At 40.8% G+C, this 18,636-nt stretch overlaps 1 protein-coding gene across 1 annotated transcript in view; it reads left to right on the top strand.

Moving 5' to 3' along the window:
• The window catches only part of LOC106645364 (uncharacterized), a 94,297-nt gene that overhangs the window by 32,674 nt on the left and 42,987 nt on the right, over positions 1–18,636 (top strand). Inside the window, exon 3 of the mRNA XM_023390065.2 lies at positions 12,758–12,881. Within this exon, the coding sequence (XP_023245833.2) occupies positions 12,758–12,881 (124 nt within the window). The remainder of the gene's footprint in view (positions 1–12,757; positions 12,882–18,636) is intronic.

The following is an 18,636-nucleotide window of genomic DNA, read 5'->3' as shown; positions in this document are numbered from 1 at the left end:
TGTTGGAGCCAACGATAGAAGAGAGACACCCTACAATTGATTTTGAGGATCTGAAACAAAGTAAAAAATAGCCAAATCTTTAGAGTGGCTATGTGTACAAAATGCATTTGGTTTAAATAATTGAAAATAAGAGAGAGATCAGGTACACTTGGCGAGATCCGGGGAAAAAAATGAGTCAATTGGGATGTGCAGTTCTGGGGGATTAGCGTCAAAACAACATGACGAAGCACAGCTTTAAACCCCCGTAGTCAGTGGGTGTGCGTGCATGGCATCATCCCTAGGTTCATTCGGCGTCGACAAGTGAACTGCATTAGGCGTTAAATCGTAAAAAGTTACGGCAAAGTAGGAAGAAAGAAAGCAGGGGCTAAACAGAGGCTCTCTTGAAGGGGATGAAAGTGTTTCCGTAAATCAACTTTCGGTCAGTGTTTGAGCACAAGTACGAAAAAGAGTCGGCGAAAACTCGGAGGCGGCACTTGGTGGCGGCAGTGCTCTTAGCATTTATTCATCGGCGTTCTCCTCAACGAGTGGCTTCTCCTCCGTGGAGGGGGACTGTTGGAGGGGAAGAGAGAGGGATGATTTTTTTTTTCAGAAGCCCAAGCGCTTCGGGGTCGATGCGTTATGGGAAATTTATCGACTGGCGCAGCGGGGATTCATTTTGCTATTTCGATACTTTGTGTTTCAGCTGAATGAAGATCTAATGGCCCGAGACGGAAGAAAAAAAGGTTTTTTCGCCGATAACGGTGGGAGTGATTAAATTTGTTGTGCGTTAATTGTGTTGGGCGTTAATTTATAATTAAATTGTGGAACTTCCGCGCTGATTCTGGGAATGAAATTTAATTAACTTGGCTGCAACAATTGTACGCGCGCTTATTACAATACTCAGCATTTTGCTCGTGCACACGTACAGCAAGAGCTTGATTACATGGTAACTCTACCATTTCTCTTTCTCTCTAATACCAAAATATTCATAATTATATACAATGTTTGGTAAAAATAAATAAATGTAATATTTAATTGTAATTTTCGGTGTTTTCGAGGACAACCTTCGTCTCTACACATACAAGAGTTTTTTTTAATAAATCCCACGCATCGGCAAGCATCGGCAGCTGTTTCGCAAGTCCCTAAAGCCCGAGGAACTGGAAAGAGAAAAAGTGGGTTAAGCTCTGAGAAAAACAAGGGCAGGGGAGATGACCCGAAGACCAGACAAGACTTCAAATGAGGATGATGATCGTGTCAAGATGGAGGAAAAAAATATTTAGAACGAAAAAAGCGAAAAAGGGGAGCTTTTCATACGTAAAATAATAATTGAGTTAAACGCTAGAGGCTAGGTTTTTTCTGCTTCAGTTGTGGCCCGGTGAACTGTTTAAAACGACGTGATTCCGTGACTTGTTTGGTCAGGACTTGTTTTCGTTTGAGTAATGTGTGTTATTGTTTTATTTCTCCTACACCGTATTGCATTTTTTCAATAATCCCTTCGACTAAAAGTTCTGTAATGAGATGAGTGTTCCAATTTTTATCGATTAAAAAGTTAATCGATAATTTTCCAATATATATCATATAAGCACACAAAAGAATTTTTTTGCTTGTTTCAACTTATAGTTATACTTTTTTTTCACTTTACGAGAGAAAAAATGGTAATTTAGGTCGAGATAACAAAAAAATAGAGAGGAATAATTTCTTAGACCAAAGTAGTTCGTTAAATCTAAAAAAATTCTGAAGTTTATTATTTAGCAAGAACGTAGCCACTTACGTAATTATAAATAATGTATTCTTCAACTTTTTTTTATACTGATTAATTCAATAGAAATAAACGTATGTGAAAATTGCCACTCGTTGGAGCTATTTGAACTTTAGTCGTGTTTAGTGATCAAAAACTGATTGTACTATTAACGTCAAAACTCTATGAAAAAGAGTTTTATCGTTTAATTGTGTTATGCGTTCATTATAATACAAGAAAAAAATTATCGCTAGTGTAATTCTGGCTAGCTTTATATCACTCAACAACTCTTTGAGAAATAAAACTCGGCTGCGTACAAGCGGAGCTTCTTCCCTCCAACTCTGTACAGCGTTACTACCACCCTCGTCGATTTGATGTACGTGGAAAAAAAGCTGATGGCGCGTTTTTCTTTCTTCAGCATGTCGCTGACAAGAGGCTCTTGAGAAAAAAAAAGTGGGAGGAGTAAAATATGACACAGAGAGGGTCTAACTCCTTCGAGGAGAAACGCACGGGTGATAAACAAAAGGTAACATAGGATGATAGATAGATGTAGAAGAGGGAAGTTTTGAGCGCGTCATTAATGCGAGACGTGAAAACGATATCCCATTTTTTTTACCTGTCCCTCTGGTTATTTCTTCGTCGAGCGTAGGTTGTATGTTAAACTTTGAAAAAAAAAATTTTTTTTCCCCATGGATTGATCGAGCGTATCGCTAACGTAATTGTCAAGAAAATATTTGATAAAGATTCTGATGTAACGTGGAAAAAATAAGGCATGTGAGAGATGTCATGTTGTAATACATCAAAGCAGAAATAAATTCATTCCGAATTCAAAGTTACGATTTTAATTATACTTTTCCCAGATATTACATCCCATAATAAATTTAATTGCTGAGCTGATCGTTTTGGATAATTGTGAAAATAAATTCTGACGACATTGTGACATTTGATCAAATATTACTTCAGAGTATTTAAGACAATTAATTCCTATAACCTAGCTGTAAAGTATTAATACACTGGATGTCTGACCATGCGTATGTTTTACTACTTAAAACACTGTAACTCCCAAAAGTGGTAGTTTACTGCTTGGTATGAATTCTCCACATTGAACCAAACATTTTTAAATCAAACTGATGAAAAACATTGTCAACTCAGACATTATGAGCAAATAAATTAAAATGGATAGTAAACTTTACGTCTAAAAATTTATCGGCTTCATTTACTAGCAACATCGCATCAGTAGCCAAACGGAAAATTGATTCTTCGTTAGACACAATAATCGAACCAACCACCAACACGATTTCTCTCTCGCGCTATTCTCTAATTGTCCTGACTTGATGAACTCGAGAATCGGCATCACGTGCCATTACTCATCGTCAAAGCATCCCGTTGCTCCGTTGTCACTGAAACCAAAAGCGCTTCTCTACTCTCACCACCAACAACCTCATCGAATCTACAGCCAAGCCTCTCACAAGCCCCACATATACTTACATAATCAGCAAGTTCCCCTTGTAAGTGCACCTTTGTGTGTCACACTGATAGGGTGAAGGGTTACATCCAAGAGTACGTCCGTTCTTAGCTCGGAATCGAGCGAGAGCATTCATGTAGACGACGACTCTTACAATTAAATCGCGAGAGCCTAGCCTGTGGTTCTTGCATCTGGCGCAATTCCAGTGTTTTCCGGGTGGGAGGGGATGCGAATCCCTCGGCCATAAATCGTCGGAAACAGTGGGGCAAAAGCCTAAAGAAAGGGAGCCAAGTGAACCGAGAGAAAAGGAGGAAGGGGGCGGGAGAAAAGGTTACACGCGAGGATTTCTCCTTTAATTGAGTTACTCGTAAAGTGTACTAGTCGAGCAATAGTTTCCAGTGTATGTTCCACTGCATCCATGGGCCGGCGTCAGCCGCAGGTGTGTCGTGTCTGAGAAAAAAAAAGAAAAGGAGAGAGGCCAGCGTCTTCTATCTGTATCTGCACCACGACCGAAGGGGCCTCTGGGATAGATGCTGCTTCTCTTCTTATTTTCCGCAATGCATTGGACCGTGCCTATAAATTATCGGCCACCATTCAGCTGTGCTCGTGCTCACACACGCATACGTTCCTATTCTCTCTCTCTCTCTCTCTCTCTCTCTCTCTCTATTTTACTTGGCTTTTTCTCTTTCGCTCTCTCGAGGCCGTAGGGAGTTTACTTTTTTTTTTTTTTTCGTTTTACGTTCGAGAGGAAAGTGCCGTAAGAGTTATATCCGTAGCCTCGGAGATGGATGAAGCCGATCGAATGATTAGAAAAGGTGTTTGCAATGGACGATTAAAACGGTTAACCAAAGCTCGAGCGTTCACTATTCTGTAGATCAAGCAAATCTACAGCTTTTTTTTGTAATTTTGTGGAGAAATAATTTTATCTCTGATAAATTTGTACAATCGTTGATTAACTTTGTTGAAAGTCATCTGTGTAGTATTAAAAAGCACACATGTTCGAGGGTTAATATACATTATTTTTTTAAATTCAAATTTGTATCTTTTGTGTGTCAGTGTTTTTATAAATATCCTCAAAGAAAATTCTATTCAGCAAAAAATAAAATTGCTCAGAGGGATTATTCACATTAATAATGCTTGTACACCGAATACCGTACAGCCAGATGTATTAAATTTATTCACGTGAAACAAAGTACTTGAGATATTTTACGAAAATTTTATTTGGTATGCAATCCATGACGAATGAATTTTGTTCAAACAAATGTTGTCCATTATAAAATACTGAAAGATGAAATAAATCTCAGTCGCGCAAAAAAAAACAGAAAATTATAAAATTCCGTATTCAACGTCTCATTTTGATTCCATCGAAACGACTTTTATATTCGCAGCAATAAAAGATCGTCAAGTAGAATATTTCGGTTTATTTTCATATTTTTTCGCAGCATAATAGCAACGTCGAAAGAGTTCGTAAAGTAAGAAACTCGTTTCCATGATGTAATGCAAGTTTGAGCTCCGCCTTGCAGGCTCACCACCCCATATTATATTCGCTCACGAAATAAAATAATATTCTTCCGAAAGGGAAATAAAGAGCACGATGATGCTCCCTCGAGACATTCACCTTTGAATTTATTATGCGTTCCCCTTCTTATACCCTTAAAAAATGAGGTAAAAAAATTTTCATCTCCATAAAACTGAGCAACCTAAAGAAATGCAATTCAGCCCACCATCGGTAACCAAGCGGATCGATAATGCCGAAGCGAAACGATGACGGATAAGCCATAAAACCGTCACGCCCAGGCCGATACTAAATGAATCACCTCTAATCGCCCGATCAAACAATCCCAACCGCGAGTCAAACGTCAACGATCTCATTTCAAATTCAAGCGTGTACAGTCGTGGCCAACGATGTCCTTCTCTTCCCCCTATCCCCTCAAAGTCAATCGAATTACAAAGAGGCCTTGGGAAGAAAACGCGCGCGAGAGCGATAATCGTTAAATCATTCGAGGCAGCTCCAACGCCCCGACAGGGTGGCTCTCCCAGGAATACAGAGGCCTGATTGGATGGTAGCTGGAGCCCTAACTATCCTCCGATGACCGGCCGGTGCTGCATCAGGGATTTATGGGCGAGGGCGTTTTGACGACCTCATCTTCCCGCTTTCATTATCAACGCCCCCCGGGCAGCTTCCCTGTTACACCTCCTGATCACTTTACTGGGCTCTATATATTCATGCAGGACCATTGGATGGATCGATAGCTTTTTAAATTGCATGGCAAGTTTTTTGTACTTCATACGTCGTTTGATAGGCACATAAAGAATATTTCAGTGATAAATTTTTTTTTTTTTTCAAATGCTTGTTTGAGTTGGGTAAATGATCTGCCGTGAACGCCATTTTTTTTTCATTCGAATCTTACCGTGCCTGTGGGTAGGATACTTCATATTCACAGGGTGCGGGAAATTTTTGCTTAGCCAACTTATAATATTTCCACCTGTAGATGGCGAAGACAAATACTCTTTGTATGGATTCTATTTTAACTTAACAGGTGTACAGGTAATGTACGTATTTTATAAAGCTTGAATTTTGTCAATGTATGCTCCTACTTTTTCCGTCGTTTAAAAATTATATGATCGAGTAGGCAAATTGGTGTCATCGGATTCATTAAAAGTTATAGTACCGAGTAGCTGCAATGGAATACCAAGTTCCGAGTGGATTTAAGAGTTGATGTGGCTTTATGTGTTATAAAACTCGGGTATTTTATTCGATGCAAATATACCCTTCCTTTTCCACTCGTTATAAAGTTTTTTTAACTCGAAAGTTTTGCCTTTACCTTTAGTCCATCTATGTGTGTCTCCAACTCCGTAGTTATAAAGATACACTAATTACGAACTACGTTTGTTATATTAATGTCTCATTGACCAACTTTGTCGACGAGAGTCTTCGACCACCACAATCGAATAGTTGACATTTGTTATGATTAACAACCACTAAAACCATTCACTAGCTTTCATGTAAGGTGTTTTTTAAAAATTAGTTTAAGTTTTATTTTATCAAAAACAAGCAGCTCATCAGAGACTCGAAGGTTCCTCCAAGAGTTTTCGAAATAAGTTATTAGTACAAACACTAGTTACGCGTCAAGTCACGTGTTTCTAGTATTCCAATCTATATTTTTCATTAACGAATGAAGAAGACTTAAGTACATCTCATCCATTTTATCGATGCATCCGCACTAACATTAATCTTTAACCAACCTCGATCAAAAAGTTCCGTATCTTCGGCGTCCTAGTATTCAGAGCTTTTGTTTTCTAACCATGGACAAAGAAATAGAGAAACACCTGGAAATCCTGCGTTGCCCTTTTTTTTTCGCGCACCTGAAAATGAGGGGGTCAACGTAGAGCAAGAAAGACTCGTGAAAACAGTCGCGCTGAAAACACTCCCGATTCCCCTAAAACGGTGGGTGAAAGCTCAAAGCTTTCTCAAGTATAGAGACCTCGTTTCCCCTTTTTTTTTTCCCTGCCGTTGCGTCTTGGCCGTTTTCTCGAAACTCCAGCCGTGCGAATGGCCTCGCGGGGTACTGGCGTTGCCTTTAAAAACAATCGGAGCTCGTAAACAACGTCATTCCCAGCTCTTTATTCGCTCGGATGTTTTGTCGGCAACGGGAGCCCCCCCCCCCGGGTGGGGGGTACGAGACTCTAGCAACGTTATATTGTTATTTTACACCAGGACCATTTATTACCGAGTGCCCTCCGGGCGATGAGGGGGTTGAGCTTATCGGCTGCTGCTGCTACTACTGTATGGTATGGAAAGAAAGCTTGACCTTCTAATCATTGACTTCTCCTTTTTTTTGCTCACTTACAAGCTTTGCCTCTTTGGATTTTGCGTCTGGCTTTAGTTTTGTCACAGCACTAACATCATAGACTTGTTTTTGCTTTTTCACCCCCCGTTCTCAATCAAGCACGATATTGCAAATCTAAATTTATAAACGATGTGCACTGATGGATACTGTTGAATTAATTTTATTTTCTTACTTATGAATAATATGAATCAATAGTAAGTAATATTGAAGAACTCTGATTACGACGAGCAGCGAAGAGCAAAGATACTCTCCCGTTGCGTTTCCGAGTAATGGAGAGTGAACCGTATACTAGGCACCATATCGATCTCAGAAATAAAGCATCACCGCTCCGTGGTAATAAAGACAGAGTGCAGCTCCCGGGGACGCACTCTCCGGCAATTTCGTGGGATATTCGCGGGGAACCTGATCGCACTGGAAATTTCGTGTTACCATCGACGAAAATGCAGTAGGGTTGCACGGGAAGGGGAAAATAGTCAGCGATCGTGCAGGCGTGTACATACGCAACAGCGGAAAATAAAAGGGCAGGTGAGGAGGGGGAAAAAGCCACGACAAGCTTTTCCCATCGCACTGGGTGAAAAAACAAGGATGCGTCCTGTGGGACTTGGGGCGTGTGCGGCAACTTTTACCATGTGTATAGTTGTCTGGTACTGCCATACGTGGTATTAGAGCTTTTTTTGTCTATATAGAGAAGAAAAAATTTACAGTTCATGATTTGATTTTACGATACATAAATGTGTGGCTTTGAAATTTTTTTTTTGAAAATTCGCAAATAGATTTTTAAATGGTTCATGATTCGCGTGAGTCCACTCATGAATGAGCGGAGCAATACAAGTATTATTATTATTATACCTCACGTTTTTTATAGTGCGTTCATGAAAAAACAAAAACAAAAAAAAAAGATAATTAAGAAAAAACTGAAAAAGCTAGGCAGGGCAAACACGATGGTGCTTAGAGTTTGATGGGCGCGATGAACCTCGACGCGTTAAAAGGGAGCCTCTTGCAATCAGGCGAAACGTAATTATTAAGCCCAGCCAGAGAGGGTTTTCTAGCGTAAATATACTTCGATCGCCGTGGCGCAAGCGCTTGGAGGCTGGGATCAGAGGACATTATTATGCTATCGCTTCCTCTATGTTTCGCTGAAAAAAACGTGAAATTTTTATCCGTTCTAAAGATTTCCTGATGCTTTTGATTCATTAAATTATTTTTATAGCAGCACATTTTGCATACGGATTCACAAATATTGACTATTGGTCGTAGAGCTTTCAATTTTTGGCTATATCATAGACTCTCACGCTGTTCCTTTCTCAATAAACTGCTTGCGATTACGTTAAAACATCCCGAAATACATGAATATTCAGGGTGCAGTCATATACGCAAGCTTGTCTACAAAAAAAAAATAGTACTGATTTTTTTCTTATAACGAAAGGGTTTAGATTGAAAATATTCGTGACATCAGGAGTTCCTGCAAGTCAAGACTAATTAATACAAAGTATCAAAATCTTGCTGTGAGTATTACTCTCGATTTCTTGTCAAAAAATCTTGATCGTACTCTCAAATCATAATTTCTTCGGAGGTATAATTTAAAACCTCCATAGGTGATATAATAATAGTAATACTACAATCAACATGTACGTACCTAGCAATTGTTTGCAGTGTAATTTTGAACATGAATACATTGCAACAAAAACAGTTGAAACAGTATTGGAAAAACGTGAAAGTGTTTCTCTACTGCGCGTATCATTGGTTCGTCCACTGTGCTGACTATGAACGAAAAAACAAAAAACAAAAAAGAATAGGAAAAAAGGAACGAAAAAATGGGAATGTTTATTCTCAAAAGCCGTAAGGGAGGCCCCCCACTGCTGCTGGAAGGAAATTAATGCAGACCGTGAGGTGATAATAAATCTCATCTCGTCGCTGCGTGGACATTCCAAGCCTCGAAGCGACGTCACGAGGCTCGCGAATAACCTGCTCCCTTCTCGCTCGATGAACAGCCTCCTCTGACCTCTTCCTCAGAACCGTCCCCCTCTCCCTCGCCTTTTCTTTGCTTGGTTTTTTGTTTCCCTACTTTTTTCATATTCTTCTCAACGGATGCTTTTTTACGGCCACGTTTTATTGAGGCCGCAGTGAGAAAACGGAAAGTAGGAGGATACGTTTCAATAAAAATTGCTTTTTATCGCTGCGGGGATTCCCCCGAGATGAATGTGAATCAGCGTCGCTCCTCTAATCCTCGCGACAAATCCTCGATTCGAGCTCCGAGCGGCCTATACTCGTGTGCAGGGTTCATTTGAATCCGGAACAATCGTATTTTCATCCAAACGATAAAAGCCTATAGTTCTCATAAATATTGCTCACACAAAAGAATATAAGCCCCATAGTCCCACCAGATACGCACGACCATTACTATTGTTCCACGCTGTAATCCACTTAAAGTTTCACCGCAGTATTTTACACGGAGAGCAACAAATGTTTTCAAAACCGAAAAATATAGGACCAAGTCGCGCCTTAACGTCCCCAATTACCGAGCCATAAATTTAACGGCGAGTGCCAAGTTTGGGGGGTCAAAGTTTCCTGCTCCCATCAACGCCTTCGGACAACGCTACTAGTGGAGCTTGCAGCTCGAAAGAGCTTCCAAAAATCCCCAAGCTCAACGTAGCGCTTGACAATTTAAAAACAACAGCAGCGGTACGTCTTCGAGAGAAACGCACCCCCCCGTCGCGCCGTAGATTCAGCACTTTTGCATCACCGGTGACGCTGCGTTTGCAAAAGCGTTTATCGAAAATCGCAGCAATAACAACAAGGACGAAACAACGGTGGCAACGGTATAAACGTAGGAGACGCCCACGTATGTGTAGGTGAGCGGCTCGCGCTACAATTCACATTGGCCAGCGTGTGCTCTCGCTCGGTAATAATGGCTAAAACAGCACTTGGACCTGGATTGAGATTAACGCGGTGGAATCGCGACCGGTTCCCTCCCACCCTTCGCTTCTGAATTAACGATATTGCACTGGTAATGCGATATGCTGGCCAGAATCGTCGTAATCTCCCTGTACGGGTGCGGGAGGTGGGGGGGGGGCGAGGATGTTCGGGCGATCGAGCCGGTGGGCGAACGTGAAATATGGCTCGCTTTCAAAGACGCATTGTTCGAAAAGAGAGAGAGGGAGAAAAGGGGGCGGGAGGAATGGGTCACGGTGACTGCCGATCGAACTGACCTTAATCCTCCTTGCGCTATACGGGCGACTGAGTATTTTTACCAACTGATTATGTGCACATCCTCATTTCCCGTCCACGTTATAGTTTCATTTAAATAACAGTGGTCGAGCTGACGTATATACCCAATGGACGACAAACGCATCGCGACATCACACATAGCACTTGTCAGCGGATAATGTGTACACCTCGTGCGAGCGAGGGAGGCCAACGCCCGGTAGTACATAGCAACGGCAGCGGCCCTAATGGCAGCACTCAAGACGCAATATCGCCGCATAAATATTGTAGACGCCTGCGCGTCGACCTCCGGCCGGGTGGTAGTCTTTTTTTTTTTTTTTTTTTTTTCAAGACGATGTCGACTTGCGCCCAGCCGAGGGTCTTTCTTTTTGCTTCGTCCCCCCCAGGGATTAGAGTGTACCGGGACGAGGGAGGGATTATCAAATATCTATCTTGTTTTTTGCTGCTCCGGCTCTGCAGTGTGCTTCGCGAAGTTTGCGGAAGGAGATGCCTATCGACTCCCCCTTTGGCCGCTGCTGCGTCTTCGTGGTAGGGCTGCTAGAGGTGGCGGCTGGGATAAACTTTATGATTAAGGTACTTTCCGAGTCGAGGCCGATAGACTTCTCGTTTCGCAAATTCAGCTCGGCCTTTGGATCGATTATTTCCGGTTGAGATGTACCGCATTTGTTGCTCACCACGCGCTGTTGATTGTATGTACCTGCACACGAGGTGTTTGAAGTTTTTTTTTTGTTTTTTTTCAAGGGTCGTGCGTGCAGCAGTATTGTTTCTTTTACGAGGGCGCGGGTGAGCGAAGGTAACGTTGTTTATGTGGAAATAAAAATGAGCGAGTATGGAGAGCAGCGCGAGCGTATCCCGCGAAAAACTGCAGGGGAGCTGAAAGGGAGGCCGTTTGGAGGTGCACTCTCAAAAATTGGCTGCCCGGGTCGGCTATTTTTATTTTACGCCTCGCGACACCCCTACCCGCAGCACGCAGGAACGCGAACGCATGATTTTTCGGGTTACGACTCGCTTTTTCCTCTATTTCTTTGATCATGTAGTCTCGCAACAGCGGCATGTTTGCTTTTGAAAGTTTTCCGCTGATGTTCTTTCTGTCTCTTGCCACAGGGACGTGTCAGCTCAAAGGGTGTACCGTGTAATTTTGTTTCCCGTGGAAACTTGTCATGGTAAACATTTCCATGGCTTGTCCGATCCAGATCCAAAGTTTGTGCGCATCGTGAAGCAAAGTTGTCATTAAACGACACAAACCAAGGAGTAAAAATAACTTTCCGAAATACACGGTCATTAGTATCGGAAGTGGATCTCGTTTCTCATCTTCTACATGGAGCCACCGTAAAGTGTATCTTCGCACGCGTAGCCGCAAAAACTCTCGAGGATGTTCACTTTTTGCGGGTGTGCACGCGAGCCGGGGAAGAGGAGGAACATGCTCAGCGAGCGACTCTTCGCGCCTCATTAAGCGTGGATCAGGAGCACCGGAAGGACGTGGAAAAAAAAAAAAAAAAAAAAAAAAAAATGCGTCTAGAAACCCTTGTACCGCGACACGAAATTGTAAAATCGATGGACTCCGCTAGTACATGCGTATGCACGGTTTTGTGTGTCTGACCAATTTACCATACTTGACAAATAAGGATTTTTAAAGGTATAGCCAAATAAATATTGACATGCTAATTATATTTTTATTAATAATCATTAAAATAAATAAATAACGATGCTTAACTGTTATGTGTGAAAAAATCAATGAGTAATGGGTGGGTATTTACTTAAAAGAGAAATTGTGTTGTCCGATTCAATCAGTTATTCGGTGGTCCATCCCACTCAATGAATCCGGCACTTTAAACGAAATCATCACACAGGGGGTGCGGGTAAACAGCAGTCATGGATGCACACACGTTCCACTTGAGAAACCAAAAGATAACAAGAAACAAGTCGAGAGCAACATAACGGTCCTTTGAATCCCATTAAACTGCACCACCGCGATTTTCATTAAGCCACAATATTTGCGTGAGAATCCGTCAAAACGAGGGGGGGGAGGGAGCGTTTGCGCTGTTTTCCTGAAATGAGATTCGTCCGCGTACAACAATCACAGCTCGCGTCCCTCGAAGAGCTGCTGTGAGCTAACGGCACTCGTCGTTGCGTTTATTTGGCGGATATACATGGTTACGCAGCAGCCTATCGATTTTGCGTGGTGCCACCCCTGTTTCCCTCTTTCGCTATACCTCTCTCACTCTTTCTCTTTGTCACTGTGCCTTTGCCAATTATTTTCAAGAGAGGACCGTGCTTCATAGTCTATATAGGCTAGGCCGCTTGTTGCCGCGTAATTTCGAGCTTGTGTCATGTGCACTCGCACCCCCAACCACCCATGGGTGAAGGGTATCTTTATTACGTTACATGCGATCTCTGAAATAAAATGTACCCTTGATAATGTCGTTATTGCACGTATGTAATGAAACGATTCGTTTTAACGATTTGATTTTTTTTTTTTTTTTTTTTTTTGTTCAACAGGAATCGATGTACCAACTGGTTGTATCAAGATTCCGTACAAAAATTTTAACGATATCAACGAAACAGATCTGGGATTTAAGCACAAAAGTTTGGACTTTGCACCACTTGTTATTATGCAAATGAGGTAAGAATACATTTATAAATATTATACTAATTTGCTTTGTTGGATGATGTTTTCAAAAATGAACATGATAGCAGTCAAAGTCAATGATAGTTGAAAAGAGAAATCTTGTTCACAATGATAAAACTGTATAGGTTAAAACGTCATGTATATAACCATGAATCATAAATAACCTTCATTATCGACTATATACGTGCTTGTTATCGTGAATAAGACATGAGACTTGGTGTTTCCTCTTTGCCTACAACGATGCATCATGCATTTATCTAGGTAATAATAACAAGCACACGCTTACTACTTTCGAAACTTTTTAAAGACTAATTCAAACATAATATAAATAAAATCATGATTAGAGATACATTTTTTTTTTCTTTTTTTTTCACTCAAGGCATCTTTGTAACTAGGGGAACTGTAGGTTTTGATAATAAATAAATCATACCATTCATAATTAATGTGCACTTTGTATTATTAATCGAATAATTTCACTGAAAGTTTCAGTACATCGGAAAGTGCCAACTGAATTTTCATGAAAAAGTTGGCAACAAAACTTTGGCAAGAATTACAACCCTTTCCCGTAGCTATGTACTTAAAAAATAATCTAATTAAAGTACAGCAGCGTCATACAACTACCAAGTTAACCAAGCTTATTAAAACACCAAAGTCTCTCCTTCCCCATAGTACAGCTCTATTATTTTCAAAAGAGGGACAAAAGGAAAAAATTCGTGTCGTCCTCTCAAATAACACGCTACACGATAAACTTGCGCACTTTATGAACTCATTAATTCGTAGCAAGTGCGAAGAGGAAGAAGGGAAAAAAAGGATAAGATAGGGACTAAAAACTACCCTGGAATAAAGCGCGAGTTATTGCGCGTAGTATGTATATATGGATGAAAGTAAAACAGAAAAAGTGAGGAGGAAAAAAAAGCGAGCGAGCGAGAATAGAAAATATGATGAGAAGGAGTACGGGGAAAGGGAAAAGGAAAGTTCCTTGAAAGCGAGAAGGGCCGCTTTTCCATTGGCGGTGGCAACGACGAGGGCCCAAGACCGAGGGGCGAGATTCCCGAAGCTGCGGCGACAAATCCCCGCGTTATTAAAAGTCGCTTTCCGTTGGCGCTTCGGCTTACCCTAGGAATTTTCACTGACTCGCGAATTCCCGGCCACTGCGTCCCTTCTGTTTCCCACAGGCCGTACACTTTAATCTCCAACTTTGCGCTTTCTAGCCACTTTCATTGGCCTTTCCTTAGTTTCACTTTGGTGAAATATTTATTAACTGCGTGTCCCACGAATTGATCGTCCTGAGGATCGCCTGACAGCTTTGCCGTTGTGCAAATGTGAAAAACCTTCAAAAATTACAACTTTATTCGTTTCAATAAAAATTCCATGAAATAACTAAAGTAACAGTTATTCCTCAAAAAAAAAAAAAGAAGATTATTTTTAACCTGATAGTTTCAATTAATACAAAATATAATTGATAACATTGAATCACGGGTCTTTAAAAATAAAAGACTTTGATTATTAATTTTTGCAATTTAAGTACTGTGCTAATAACCAAATTCCAAGTATTTGTACCTTTACGCTTGATTTAGAATGGTATCGACTGACAGAAATATTCGTTGTCAGGAGTTAAGCAACAAGCATTTACCGTTTAATTTGTACTGCTGCTTTTAATCAATTTTTAATTAACGTCATATTAATTAAAGCATATTCGAATAAAGGGACTTTATCCCCTCGGATAGTTTGAATATTTTACAACCAATTTTACAAATCACATAATTGAGTGAATAGAATCATTATTTATCATAGACGTAATTCTACTGAAATGTTTAGCCCAAAACATCCCAACGGTACAACAAAGGGACCATTCCCTTTACCTATTCATCTCTCGCATCAAAGCCTTTAAATTCTGGCATGCCTACAGAGTATTTGCAATCAATGGTTAGGTCATCAGGCCACACACGTTGCGCGATGTATACGCACTGCCGTGTTAGCCCTCCCCCAGACCTGAATGCTGATTCTAACCTCTGCTTATTCTCTTCAAACGCAGAACAGTTATGTGCAGCGTTACGCGTTGGCTGCACACATACACAAAATTTATCAATAGCATTAAATCTACGTATCTACCGAGTATAACGCACTCGCGCACACATACACGGTTGGGGAAAATTATCGATAGTCAAGACATTGGAGAAGCCAATATTCGAAAATGAAATTCTTGCCTGCGTGTAAAGAGCACACACGTATGCAAGGCCCACAAAGGGCACGTGTGATGTGGCAAACCCTTACATGCAGATACAATGAAACCTCTCTCGTGGTGACTCGATATAGGAACTTTCGAAACAGTACTGCCGTTTTCTGTGACAAACTATAAATTGATTTTGTCACAAGTTAGCGCGTGCGTGTCAACTGGCAGGTTGTTTAATTCTGATTATAAATCTCGATTTTCTCTATGCTATATTATGTGCCCAATGAATTTAATTTTGGTTCCTATGTCTTACTCGTTTTTTGTAAAATGTATGATCACTTAGCAAATTCTTTTTTTTCAAATTAAAATAGTTTGTATTTCCTTAAAGTGAGATTTTTAGTCTTGAAATATTTGTATGTCTCCAAAACTGAGACTTTGTACTCACTTGGATATTTGTCTTCATATATTTCAGCTTTGACTTGTGCTGACATAATCTTTCATATATTTCCTTATTTTTCTATTTCTCAATCCTACTTTCATGCATTTCTTTTTGTACCCAAGTCTCAATATCTCCAAGATTGTGTCAATATCTCTGCCTCCGATGTCAATACTAAAAATGTAAGGGAAAATGTACAACCTTATATGCGAGAATGTGCAGAGAGAATTTTGAGAGAAGTGAGAAAAATGTGGGGAAGACCGGATGGATAGGGGAACTGAGAGTTACCATATATTATTTGACGTGATCCCAAGATGACATAAAAAAAAAAAAAAAAGAAAAAAAAAAGAATTTTTCGTTATTTTGTGGAGGAGGAGGAGGAGGACTCTTAAAACAAGACGAGGGAAGAGTATTAAAAGGATCAAAACGTGTACAGAATACAAGATACACATGTACGCGTTGTCCTGTGTGAGCACTGCCAAAACAATCTATTACCTGATCGGGGAAAGCCAGCCGATTATTTTTTATGAGACAACTTTCGATCAGGGTGTACAAATCGATAGGGAATGCGATAATATACAATCGAAGAAACAAAAAAGAAAGAAAAAAAAAAAAGAATAGAAAACAATAAAGCACGACAACGCCACTGACAATTTGTCAAGGGATGTATAGACAGGCTTGAGATAAAAATGCCTTTTCGGTCGTTTTCACGAAACTCAGCGAACCGATACACATACACACAGATGTATCCGTAAGCGTTTGAGAAGGCAGCGTCAGCGTATATACACACGGAAAGTCAAGAAAGAAAACACGAAAGGAACTCGTGTAAGTTTCACGCGGGAGAGCCGAGCAGCAACAAATATCACTCGCACCCTTGCAGTAGTCAGAGTACAATTCTGTGGCAATAGCGAGTGAAAACAAAAATTTACGAGCACCCTTTTTTTTCACTCTATCTTCAAGCACCGGCTCAAGACCCAAGAAAGACAGAAGAAAGACTCTTTTTTTTTTTCTTTCTCATAAGATTGGATTCACCGATTTCGACCAAATCATTCTCCGTGTTTCTTTTTATATCGGGGTCAGGCTTCCGGTAGTCTTCTTCTCGATGCACTCTCGGTGACGACAAAGTCCGTACGGCTGGTATAATCGACAATCTCTCCATAGAGTGACAGAAACGTCTATTAAATTATACCAGCTGGAGATGAAATCTAACTCCAGTCTTGGCTCATGTCAAAACTGAGTTTATGCAAAATAGCATCCCGTGTATATGTTCATGGCTGCGATATCACTGATTACACCCACTTTGTGATATTACTTAAGTATTTATGTTGATGGATAATTTACAAGGAGCAGTATATAAATATTGATAAATTATTGCTTTGGACGTTTGTCAAATACTGCCATCGATTTCAAAAACCTCAAGTATAATGAGCTCGTACGAAAGTTCCAATTAATTGAAGTGACGCAATTCATAACTAAGCTATACAAACTTCATCCCAATAAATTCTTTCGGAACTTTTCACCCGCAAAATCTCGACCAATTACCTAACTTTCAAAAGAATTTCTGCTGCACCATAAAGGGAACGAGAAAGAGAGGGGGAGGAAAAAGAAAAACCATACAAAGGTAGCTCTAGTAAATGAAGAAGAAAGAACCGTAAGGGTGAAAAACGAGGAGGGAAAGAGAGGCAGAGTACTGTGATGCAAGCTAAGCTGGGGGGGGGGGGCAGTCTAAGAGCGAAGGGAAAGAGGAAAAAAAGGGGGTAATTGATACAACTTTGGTTATGGGATTAAATCGAGCGTAAGGAAAACCAGGAAAGTCACGGCTGCTAAGGTAAAAGGTTCTTCCAATTAATTTTCCATTCTTTCTGTGATGCACACTTACACTCAACCAAATTCATGCACGTACGCACTATAGATTCGTACACTTGATTTCTCTTTTCTTTCCAGCTCAAAGGATTAAACAAAAAAAAGAAAGAAAGGAAAATTTTAAAAAAGCACAGAGCCAACCAAGACAATCAATAAAGGGGCGAGGGGGGAAAAACGAGAAAGAAAAAAGGAATTCGTGCGAATCGAACTTTCAATCTCTGGTACATACTCTGTCTCTCTTTCCACGGTAGAAGCAATCGCTTCCATTAACTTAGCTCTCTCTCTCTCTCACTACATCCCCCTACCCCCCAACTTGCTAGCTCTCGTAGTACTTGGTTTGTTCAACACTCTTACAGTATTCTCGGGAATTCCCGGTGACTTCCTATTCTCTCGTCGAGGCTCCTGCCGCTGCATAGCCAGAGCTTGGAATATTAGCAATAGAATTGCTAATCCAACTATAAACACCCGCGATCCAAACGAGGGAAAGAGAACGAGAGGACGGAGAAGCCAGAGCCTCCCTTATCTGTTCTTCTGCTCTTCTTATTTATTCCACCCACTTGCTCTCTCTCTCACTTACCTTTTCAACTATCTCCAGGCAACTCCTTCCTCGCCTTATCTACCTTTTGCTAGCTCCGTGCGTTACCCTTTGGAATCCGCTTGTTTCTATTTAAGCGAAGCAGAGGAGTAGAGCAGAGAGCTCAGACCCAAAGGTCTGAATGTCAATGTAATTTATATTGAGCTTCCCTCGATTGAATTTAAATCGATCTATTTACGGGTCTGCGCTCTCGGCTCGAAAGAAAATTCAAATTAGTGCTAACCTCCTTTCCACCTGCCGTACTTCCGTACCTGGTGATAGTAGTCTCAAGGTATCCGGTTGTTTTCCTTTGTGAAATAGTTATGAGAAGGGGCCGAGAGAGAGTGAGAACTCAGGTACCTTACAGATAAATGGAGATACGCTGCTGGACTGACTGATGTACTGACTGACAACAAATAACGGACCATCAGGTGTCTGACAAAGGTAACACCGATGTTGGGGCTCTGATCGAGTGAACGAAGGGAAGAGTAAAATAAATAAAACTTTCGTGAAGACCATTCGAGGATCATTAGCACTTCACCAAGTTCGATAATGTGTTTGGCCTTCGGACTCCAGGACAATAGATCACTGAGCAGCAAAGACCAACTCCTGCGTGGTATATCACTTGAGGTCCCACCCATACAAGATTTATTATACCGTTCCAGGCTTTACCAATATTCATGCCTCCAAGTTCCGAGCTCAC

Source organism: Copidosoma floridanum, unplaced genomic scaffold (assembly GCF_036245765.1).
Source record: "Copidosoma floridanum isolate Cflo_tuat_1 unplaced genomic scaffold, Cflo_Japanese_pri ptg000029l, whole genome shotgun sequence".
NCBI classification, from domain to species: Eukaryota; Metazoa; Arthropoda; class Insecta; order Hymenoptera; family Encyrtidae; genus Copidosoma; species Copidosoma floridanum.
The sequence above is the reverse complement of the archived record's forward strand: the minus strand, read 5'-3'. Positions and strand labels throughout refer to the sequence as shown.